Source organism: Poromitra crassiceps (genome assembly GCF_964638095.1).
Source record: "Poromitra crassiceps genome assembly, chromosome: 3".
NCBI lineage: Eukaryota > Metazoa > Chordata > Actinopteri > Beryciformes > Melamphaidae > Poromitra > Poromitra crassiceps.
Genome location: NC_139625.1, coordinates 96231833 through 96243421, shown reverse-complemented (window position 1 = coordinate 96243421; position 11589 = coordinate 96231833). Strand labels below are relative to the sequence as shown.

At 47.2% G+C, this 11589-nt stretch overlaps 1 protein-coding gene across 5 annotated transcripts in view; it reads right to left on the bottom strand.

Moving 5' to 3' along the window:
- The window catches only part of rps6ka1 (ribosomal protein S6 kinase a, polypeptide 1), a 192304-nt gene that overhangs the window by 43954 nt on the left and 136761 nt on the right, over positions 1–11589 (bottom strand). For all 5 annotated transcript variants that reach the window (XM_083633915.1, XM_083633916.1, XM_083633918.1 and 2 more), the window contains one exon: positions 9691–9771. In XM_083633915.1, the coding sequence (XP_083490041.1) occupies positions 9691–9771 (81 nt within the window). The remainder of the gene's footprint in view (positions 1–9690; positions 9772–11589) is intronic.

Below are 11589 nucleotides of genomic sequence, written 5' to 3'. Positions count from 1 at the left end.
CAAAAACCCTCAACTTTGTGAAACTAGTTTCATGCAACAGCCAATCAAAAGGCTGATAAGTAGGCTATTAAAGCCCCAATCAGTAACTTTTTCACCTTAATAGAACAGTTTTTTAGTCATTGAAGATGGTCCAGTGACTTGTAACAGGGAGAATGTTGCCTCTATGTCCCACATCGCCCTCTAAAGGCCTCTCCTGGCACTAAGCATGTTTGTGCCGGGCCGGCACAAACATGCTCCAGGCGTCCCGGAGGCAGCCTGGAGGCAGCATGTGCGGCATACTGTGCATGCGCTGTGTTCAGGAAAACAAGGAAGTAACTCGGTGCGGATTTGCTAAGAAAATGACGTTTCACGTAACTATGAATTATTATTTCATCACGTGGTGTGGTTTTGAAAAGCCCTCTATAACACCCCACCCCCTGAATGCACTATCAAGCCCACCACAACCCCCCCCCCCCTCCCATGCTCCCAGCAAGTCACCAGTCTTAACCGCCACTCACCTCTCCCCTGACAACCCCCCTCCCCTCCCCACTGTCCTCCATAGCAACCCTCCCCACCAGCACTAAAGATCTGTGAGGAAGAGGTGCGGAAGCTTTTCGAGAAACAAAAGACCAGGAAGTCTCCCGGGCCGGATGGAGTCTCTCCCTCTTGCCTTAAAGCATGCGCTGATCAGCTGTCTCCAATCTTCACCCAGATTTTCAACAGATCACTGGAACAATGCAAAGTCCCCTCCTGCTTTAAACACTCCACCATAATCCCGGTTCCGAAAGAAAAAGGCCGCCATCAAAGGTTTAAATGACTATAGACCTGTGGCCCTGACGTGTGTAGCCATGAAATCCTTTGAGAGGCTGGTGCAGGCCCACCTGAAGGACGCAACAGGTCACCTGATGGACCCCCTGCAGTTTGCCTACCGGGCAAACAGGTCAGTAGATGATGGAGTCAATACAGGACTGCACCACATACTGCATCACATCGACTCCCCAAGGACATACGCCAGGATCCTGTTCATCGACTTCAGCTCGGCGTTCAACACGATCATTCCAGAAATCCTCCGTACCAAACTCACCCAGCTCGGTGTGCCTGCCTCCACTCGTCAGTGGATCATAAACTTCCTGACAGACAGGTCGCAGCAAGTGAGGCTGGGAAAAACCACATCCGGCATCCGAATAATCAGCACTGGCACCCCCCAGGGGTGCGTGCTCTCATCCTGGTTATTTCTGCTATACACAAACGACTTCACCTCAGGGGACCCATCCGTCAAACTCCTGAAGTTTGCAGACGACACAACAGTCATCGGCCTCATCCGAGACGGCGATGAGTCTGCCTACAGACAGGAGGTTGAACGCCTGGCCCTCTGGTGTGGTCAAAACAACCTTGAACTGAACCAGCTCAAAACTGTAGAGATGATTATAGACTTCAGGAAAAGCCCCCCTGCATTGCCCCCCCTCATCATCTCCAACAGCACAGTGTCTACGGTGGACTCCTACAAGTTCCTGGGATCCATTATCTCCAAGGACCTAAAGTGGGAGGCCAACATTGGCTCCATCATCAAAAAGGTACTTCCTGCGCCGGCTCAGGAAGTACAAACTGCCCCAGGAGCTGCTGGTGAAGTTCTACACTGTCATCATCCAGTCTGTCCTCTGCAACTCCATCTCTGTCTGGTTTGGCTCTGCCACCAAACAGGAGAAGCGCAGACTCCAACGGACAGTCAGGACCGCAGAGAAGATCATCGGTGCCAACCTGCCCTCCATCCAAGACTTGTACTCCTCCAGAGTAAAAAAAAGGGCAGGAAAGATCATCACGGACTCATCTCACCCTGGCCACGACCTGTTTGAACTCCTCCCCTCGGGCAGACGCTTCAGAGCTCTGCACGCCAAAACCAATAGATGCAAAAACAGTTTCTACCCACAGGCCATTACTTTGTTGAACACCTTAAAACCACTTAAACCAGCCACTCACTTAATTTATGTTCATTGTTCACTGTGTTCACTGTAAACTCAAGCCTTGTTCACATTGAACGGCATACAACTGTACCGTGTACCGTGTAATATCTGCATAATCCTTGTCTACGAAACTTGTTGTTTAGTGTTTCACATTTTACTGCACACATTTATTGTACATTCCCTTATATACTCATATTTAAAATGCAATCCCTGTATAAGCCTTGTTTACAAACGTTGTTGCACACCTACCGTACACTTTGACTGTACACTCCCTAATATATTCATATTTAAAAATAGCCACTTTACTACATTGTATATAGCAGTCACTGTAAAAAGAGTATTTTTTACAAAGTATTCTTGCCTTGACTATGTGTAACCTTCTTTCTCCTTTTTTATTTTTCTCTATATCTGTGTACTTGTGTACTCTGTGTGTACTTGAGAGCAAAGCTAACCGGAGCCCAATTCCTTGCATGTGTTTGCATACTTGGCCAATAAAGCTGATTCTGATTCTGGTGAGTACCCGATGTCACAACATGTACATAGAGCTTTCTGGCACGGTGTTTTGTTGACTTTGAAGTGAACTAGAGGTAGACAGTAGACCGATTAATCGGCGCCGATTATTGGCATTTTTAATTAATCAGCATCGGCCGCTGCCTGCGCTCACAAGGCCGCTTATTACGGCAGAGTAAAAACATGTAGCATGACAATTTATACTCGATATTCATGATACATGCAGAGACATTGGCCCCCGCAAACAGATGTGGGATTAGTCAAGTCAAGTCAAGTTTATTTGTATAGCCCTAATTCACAAGCATGTCTCAAGAGGGCTTCACAGAAAATATGTCTAGCTAATTCTAGCTGACACAACAGTAGCAAATTACAGTAGTAATGATAACACATTGAACAAGTTATAGAGACGTTATAGAGACAAGACGCAAAACATTCCGGTAAGAAGAGAGGGGGCGGTGTTTGTTTGATGATTAATAAGAACTGGAGTACCAACAACACTAATATCGGGACGTTTTGCTCAGCAGACCTGGAGTATGTCATGCTTCAGTGCGTACCTCACTACAGTCCAAGGGAGTTTACCACAGTCACCCTCACAGCTGTGTATATCCCACCACAAGCAGACACAAATAACGCTCAGCGCACAGAAGGCAAGACAGCCAGAAACGGCGCTGGTGGTCGCAGGGGATTTTAATAGAGCGAACCTGAAAAAAAGAATGCCCACCCTACACCAGAACATACATTTCAGCACACGAGGTAAAAACACATTGGACCAGTGCTACACAAATATTCCTGGCTGCTACAAAGCAACACCCCGCCCCCCATTCGGCAAATCGGACCACGCCTCTATCTGGCTCGTCCCTAGACACAAAGCTCAAACAACACCCCCCAACCTACCGAACCACCCAAAGCTGGTCAGACCAATCAGATGACATCCTGAGAGACTGTTTCGACCAAGTGATATGGGGGGAATTCAACACAGGAGACCTGGAAGAATATGCTGAAACGGTGTCATGTTTTATAAAAAAATGCACCGAGGACATAGTCCCCACAAAAACCGTTAAAACAATGCCAAACCAGAAACCCTGGATCAACTGTGATGTCCGGGCTGCACTTCACGCCCGGACCACCGCCTTCAAGTCCGGGACGCCAGAACAATACAAGCAGACGAAATACGCCCTCCGAGCTACAATCCAAAAAACGCGGAGAGAATACGGCAGGCAGCTGGAGGCGAAACTGGACTCCAACAACCCCAGACACCTGTGGAGAGGACTACACGCTGCCACAGACTTCAAAGGGGAAAGACAACAGCAAAACCCCAACGCGTCACCCACCCTGCCGGACGAACTCAACGCGTTCTACGCCAGGTTTGACCCCTCTGCCAGAGCGCCCACCCCCCAACCCACCACATCTCCCCCCCCCACCTTGCCCCCCCCCCTCTCCTCCCCCTCACCACCCCCCCTCCCCCTCTCCTCTCCACCTCCCCCTCTCCAATTTGCATACCGACCCAACAGGAGCACTGCGGATGCAGTAGCACACGTACTCCACACTGCCCTCTCACACCTGGAGGGGAAGGACACGTATGTGAGAATGCTGTTCGTGGACTACAGCTCAGCATTCAACACCATAGTACCCTCCAGGCTGGTAAGCAAGCTCAAGGTCCTGAGACTAAACACAGCAATGTGTGACTGGATCCTGGACTTTCTGACAGACCGCCGCCAGGTGGTGAGAGTGGGCAACCTCACCTCCTCCCCACTGACCATCAGCATAGGAGCGCCCCAGGGATGCGTCTCCAGCCCCTTCTGGTACGACCTCTACACCCACGACTGCGTGGCGACTCAAATCTCTAACACCATCGTGAAGTTTGCAGACGACACAGCAGTCGTGGGGCTGATCTCCAGGGGCGACGAGACGGCCTACAGAGAGGAGGTGAAGGCCCTAGAACAGTGGTGCCAGGACAACCACCTCTCTCTGAACGTCTCCAAGACCAAGGAGATAATTGTAGACTACAGGAGGGGGGGGGGGGGGGGTGGCACACCCCCCAATCACCATCAACGGCACAGTGGTGGAAAGAGTGGACAGCTTCAAGTACCTGGGAGTCAACATCCACCAGGACCTGACAAGGGCCGGTCACACCGCCACTGTTGTCAAAAAGGCCCAACAGCAACTACACAGACTCAGGCGCCTAAAGAAATTTGGGCTAAGGCCAGAAATCCTTAGGGACTTCTACAGAGGCACCATTGAAAGCCTGCTGACTGGCTGCTTCACCACGGGAAATGTACCACCATGGACCGTAGGGCGCTACGAAGAGTGAGACACGCGGCCCAGCACGTAACAGGATGTGAGCTGCCAGAACTGCAGGAACGATATAACCAGCGGTGCCTCAGGAGGTCCCTGAAGATCATCAAAAAGGGACAGTTTCTTCCCGCAGGCCACGAGGCTCCTTAACATACACAAATAGTGTAGTAGCTGTACTGTACCGCACTGTAGATGCTACCATTATGTATGTGTAATGTTTAATTGTATGTTTAACTAGGTATATGCTATTTGCACCTGTACGTCAAATACGTCGAATTCAAAATGCTTAAGTACGTCCAAAGTATGCACATGACATGTGCACCTATGTGCAGTGAATATGCCACTGTCTCTGACTTGTCTTATCACTCTACTGCCTTATTGCTTGTTGTGTCTCTTGTTGTTTTTGCACTCATATGCCCTGTTATATTTGTACTATGTTGTAAACGGAGTTCACAGCACAAGAATTTCACACGTGATACTTGTACTACGGAGTGACAATAAAAATCTTGAATCTTGAATCTTGAGAGAAATATAGAAAATATAGAAATATAGGATAGAGCAGAGGAGAGAGGAGGAGAAGGGAGGGAGAGCAGGGGGAATGTGAGAGAGGAGAGAGCAGGAAAGTGATGAGGTGGGGAGGGAATGGGAAATGTTGGGGAGTAGAGGAGGTGGGGAAGGAGCAGGGGAAGGAGGAGAGAGCAGGAGAGGGGAGGGGGGAGGGAGAGCGGGGGGATGTGGGGGAGGAGAGAGCAGGGAAGGAGAGGTGGGGAAGGAGGAAAGAGAAAGAGAATGGGTGCCATGTCCCGCATTCTAAATTCAAAATATGCGGGAATTCCCGAAAACTTGCGTGATTCCCACAATCCCGTGCCGAATTTCAGGCCCACACTCTTTTGTAATAATAATAATATTAACTCATTGAGTGCCAGCCACTTTTGGAGAACGGACGCTCCCAGTGCCAGAGTTTCAGAGCGTTTTCAGTGATTTCTCGAGGCCCACAGAATATTGTGTGATATTACTATGTAAACACTGAACACGCACAAAGAACGATGAGACTCTATTCTATCATCTGCAAAAAAAAGTTTATTGATCCCATTTTCCGTTCTTTAGTTATGAGCCGGAGAAGATGGCTTGATTCATCCAAAAAAAGTAATTTTTTTCTAGAAGCTGAGATAATTGGCCTTTTGTGAAATTAAACATTTCAAGCACACACTGACTCTGAAGCTAATCTTTTCTAATGTAGTCACACCTCAAAAATAATTTCCTTCAATAAAACAGTTTAGGCCAGGGAATTTTGTTTGGCAGAATAATATTTTTAGCTACAACCAGCAGCGCTGGCCCCTGCGTGCGCTGCTGGTTGCAGCTTCTTGCTGGTCTTGATTTGCTGCTGGTGGGCATCGGATATTCTGGCTTGCGTTTGTCAATCCTGTCCTGCTGCCTGGGTCTGTCTGGGTGTTGCGTGCTGCTCTGCGTGCCCCCCCCCCCCCCCCCCCGCCCCGCCCCGCCCCGCCTCGCCTCAACTGCACACTCCTCCTCCTGTCTGTGGTGGCTCTCTGCTGAGTTTGCTGTGCGCACAGTGAAGGGTGCGGAACAGCCAGGCTTTTTTACAGCGTTCCGCGTGTGTTTGTCACCGGCAACGATGCTTCCAGTTGAGAATAATAACTCCACGGTGTGGATGTGCAGATGTACTGTCGCAACCGACACAGAGCGGCTCAATTGTGGGAGCAGATTGGCTGCTGCAGGCACAGCTGCAGTAACGTGCTTCAGCATATCGATGCATACGGATGCGATGCGATTTCCGTTTCCATAACGACTTCTTCTTTGTTTTTTCCTTGCCTTTCTGTTATGTGGAGAGCACTGTCGCCACCTAAGGGTTCTGTAAAATAGGTTATAGACCTCCAATAGCTACAATAGTTGTACCAGAGATGTATCAGGGATTGATCCACGTCCCACCGTCAAAAAACGCAATTGACGACAACCGTCGTCATTGGCACTCTACGTCAGTATTTGAATTGACGACAGCTGTCGTCATTGGCATTCAATGAGTTAATATTGAGAAATCAGTTAATAGAATAATACAGTTGAATGAGGTCTCTGACATACATGCTCTCCCTTAACCTACCAGGCACTTCTTCTGTATTTTTGTATTTCATTAATAAAATAAAATAAATCTAAAGCATGTTACTGGCTAAGATAACCATCTTATAATAGATGTATTTGTTATATTAGATTCTCAATGTGCATGAATAGATAATGGAATTATAGGCTGCTTGTTTTTTTACCCAAATACTCTTATTCATTATTATATTTAAATCATTGTATTTAATCAAATGCAATAAAATAAAATACAATAAATAAAATAATCTGCATTATATATCGGCCATCGGCCGCCCTGCTCTCTAAATATCGGCATCGACAATTGAAAAACCCATATCGGTCGACCTCTACTTTGAACGGTGATATCGATAGCGATGCACCCAGAGGGCACAGTTTCTCCACCAGAGGGCACAGGTTCTCCAATAGCAAAACTTGGAAAAGCTGCTGAATGGGGCTTTAATGCACTGATGAGCCAGTGGCAGAAGAAAACCTGATACAACACGTCCAAATTGATATTATGTCCAGCTAGAAAATGATACAAAACTAGAACGACCACAACGCGGCTTTTGCCTCCGCCATTAGTTAATTCTTGAGTCCAAATCGCCATTTGAGGCAAATTGGTAGAAATTCCGCCAAGGCGCTCCTGAGATGTTGCGTTACAGAGCTTGGAAATTGGGTGTGTGAGGTCACAGTGACCTTGAACTTTGACCACCAAAATGTAATCAGTTCATCCTTGAGTCCAAGTGGACATTTGAGCCAAATCAGAAGAAATTATATCAAGCCGTTCTTGAGATATTGCGTTAACCAACTTGGGAATGGCGTTCGTGAGGTCACAGTGACCTTGACCTTTGATCACCAAAATGTAATCCTTTCATCCTTGCGCCCAAGTCGATGTTTGAGGCAAATTTGATGAAATTCCATCAAGCCGTTCTTGAGATATCGCTTTAACAAACTTGGGAATGGCATTCGTGAGGTCACAGTGACCTTGACCTTTGACCACGAAAATCGAATCAGTTCATCATTGAGTCCAAGTCGATGTTTGAGACAAGTTTGAATTAACTCCGTCAAGGCATTTCTGAGATGTTGCGCTAACTAGCTTGAAAATGGCGATCGAGGTCACAGTGACCTTGACCTTTGACCACCAAAATCTAATCAGTTCATCCTTGAGTCCAAGTCGATGTTTGAGACAAGTTTGATTAAATTCCGTCAAGGCATTCCTGAGATATCGCGTTAACAAGCTTGAAAATGGCGTTCAAGAGGTCACAGTGACCTTGGCCTTTGACCTTTGACCACCAAAATCTAATCAGTTCATCCTTGAGTCGAAGTCGATGTTTGAGGCAAATTTGATGAAATTCCGTCAAGGCATTCCTGAGATATCGCGTTAACCATCTCGGCCCGCATCAAATTCAAGACACTGGTACTGGCCTACCGGGCAGTACACCAGTCAGCTCCCCTGTACCTGCAATCTATGGTCAGGTTCCAAACCTCTCAGCGCTCCCTTCGCTCCTCCACCAGTGCAGGTCGCCTCGCCCCTCCTTCGCTACGGGGGCTCAAAAGTCGCTCATCCCGATCTCGACTCTTCTCGTCCCTGGCACCTCAATGGTGGAACGAGCTTCCACCTTCGGTCAGGACGGCTGAATCACTGCCGATCTTTCGGAAAAGACTAAAGACGCACCTTTTCAGGCTCCATCTGGGCCCTTCTTGATCTAACTTCGTTCTCTCTTTCACCCAAAAAAAAACAAAAAAAAACACTAACCTTAACTTATACCACTAACCTAAACTTGTACCACTGTTCCTTCAGAAGTTGTAGTTATCACAGACTGTGCTCCATAGTAGATTGCTCTATTGCTGACAAAAATGTGTTATTGTAAGTCGCTTTGGATAAAAGCGTCTGCCAAATGACGTAATGTAATGTAATGTAATGTAATGAAAATGGCGTTCGAGAGGTCACAATGACCTTGACCTTTGACCTTTGACCACGAAAATCTAATCAGATCATCCTTGAGTCTAAGTCGATGTTTGAGGCAAATTTGATGAAATTCCGTCAAGGCGTTCCTCAGATATCGCGTTAACGAACCTCGTACGGACGGACGGACGTACGTACGGACGTCCAGACGGACGGACAACCCGGATCCATAATGCCTCCGGCCTGGCTATCGCCGGCGGAGGCATAATAAGATACAAAGATGCAAGTTGCAACAATGAATGAGTGACGCTCCCCACTTGATACAGTAATCTATGCAAAATATTAAGACTAATGGTCCTTACACATCAAGAGCGATGCGAATATACGGCACGAAATTGCGATGCGAGTTTTGACCCACCTGTCAATCACAGCCACAGATGTGTACACGTCGGAAGCGAATTTCTGAAAAATCGACCGTGGTTCGAAAAAATAAACACCGCAATAAAATAAACACAGCAATAACGCTCAGCAAAACTTCGCCGTTGGTATGCACGGTTGCATTGACTGATTTAGGTTCGGAAAATATTGTTGATGTGCGAATTAATCGAGAGAAAAGGAAACACAAAATGACAGATGAAACATTACCAATCTAGCTAGGTTGTTGCATGAGAGATGAGACTTTTTTGAATTGCTTTGTGTAAATGTCAAGTTGCATGAAAATTATGTTTCATGCAATTTGCAACCTGCAACTAGTTGCCTGAAAGCTTCAGCGTGTAAAGCCAGCCTTAGATTAAATTATAAATCAGGCGGCATAAGTGGCTACAGAGCATTACAGTAGGGCTAAACATTTCTGCAATTTAAGTTCAAGCTCACAAAAAAATCGATTGAGAAATATCAATAATGGAATAAATACATGTAAAGAGAAACAGCTGTGGGCTGACTCACCATAGTGCAGTTTGACAACAAATGGGTGGTTGACGTCTGCTAAGATGTCTCTCTCCATCTTGGTCCTCACACGGTCTCTCACTGTGGAGAATACAGAGGTGAGTGAGTGAGTGAATGAGTGTGTGTGTGTGTGTGTGTGTGTGTGTGTGCGTGCGTGCGTGTGTGTGAGTGTGTGTGTGTGTGTGTGCGTGCGTGCGTTTGTGTGTCTAGTATGGACACTTGCATCAGCATCTATGCCTGCAGTGTATCCTTGCTCCGTGTGTTGTCTATGAGGTTCGGAACGGTTGGCTTTCACACTCGCAAGTGTTCCGTGCCCGGGCACGCCAAAGCGCTCCCCCCAGACCACCTTTTCAAGTGGATCCTGTCACGGTTCCCCGTTGTGCACCCGGGAGCAGAACAGAACGGAACGCAACGCAGAACAGAACGCAACGTTCACACTCGTCAAATGTTCCGAAACTGGGGTCAATTTGGGGACAAGTGTGCTCGGGAACGGTACCGGGGCGCCAGTGAGAAGGCACCCTAAGATAAGATAGATCACAGTTGCTCAAGTGGCATCACAGTTGGGCAATTGCAAATGCATTCAACATTTGCTCAAGTGTCATCACGACTGCCTGATGACATCACAGTCGAGCAATTGCGTGACATCACTTCCAGTTGAGTGACATCACTCGCCAGATCTCATGAGACTGATGGATCCAAATTCCAATCATGAAAGTTGGAAGCCCTCATTAGTGTTTTGCTTGCACCTGTGTTTATTCTGCCTTTTCCACACAAAATGGCCCCCGTGAGAAGGGTCTAATGCCAAACCCTAACCCCCCTTCCAGGTGACTTTTCAGGTGACTACATCTCAGGTGCACTCTCGTGCTCGTAGTGACAAAGTCACTCGTAGAGGCTTAAAAAAATACAAATATGACTTCAAAAATATATGGACATAAAAGATGCATCTGTGTGTGTGGCGTGTGAGAGAAATCTGTTTGTTTCGGTTTCTTCCAACATGACAGCCTGCAGCGGTTAACCACAGCACCTGTCTATATGCTGGAAGCTCCAGAGCAAACTAGGGTGGTCTCAACACCACTTCAACATAGCCAGATACAGGAAGAGCACACACACACACACACACCCACACACACACACATTTGAATTCTTTATTTGCTTCCACAAATTATTTTAAAATTACAGGGAATCAAATACGGGTTAGACATTTCATGGGCACCTAAAGCCCATGGCACACCAAACGAACATTCTCAAACAAACACAAACAAACACGAACAAAGACAAATGTTCGTTTGGTGTGCCATAGCTGTCTGTCCTTGTCTGTTCGTGTTTGGCGATGTTCGGCGATGTTCTGTCATGTTTGCCAGGATTCGACTTGTTCAATCCGGCGTTGTTCGCTGTTCGCTGTTGTCTGGTAACTTCCCATGTTTTCAGTCGCGTATCCATGGAAACGGAGCTCACGCATGCGTGCCTAATGCATGCGGTTGTCTGGTCAGTTTGGTCAGAGGCAGAGCCTCCTAACGTTACACGCGACGCAGCAAACATACGTTTCTCTGCCAACCATGTGCCATCACACTGGGCATCAACAACACTATCGGGAGACTTCTCCCATGCACTCCCGCAAATAAGTAATGTTTTGCGCAGCAAGGTTACATAATGAGGGAGAGAGAGAACATCCATGACGGCTAACAACGAGCTATGCTAATAACTAGCTAGCCGTTCAGAAACACATGTAAACAGCCGTGTGATCACTGAGAACGTCAGTAAAATAAGGAGAGAGCTGCAGGTGCTTATGCAGAACTAGTGCACGATTAAGTGCACAGTGGGTAATGACCCGCTGTGATGAAGAATATAGCGAGATTAACCAGGTTGATAGCAGAGAAAACACTGTTGCAGCTGCCATCA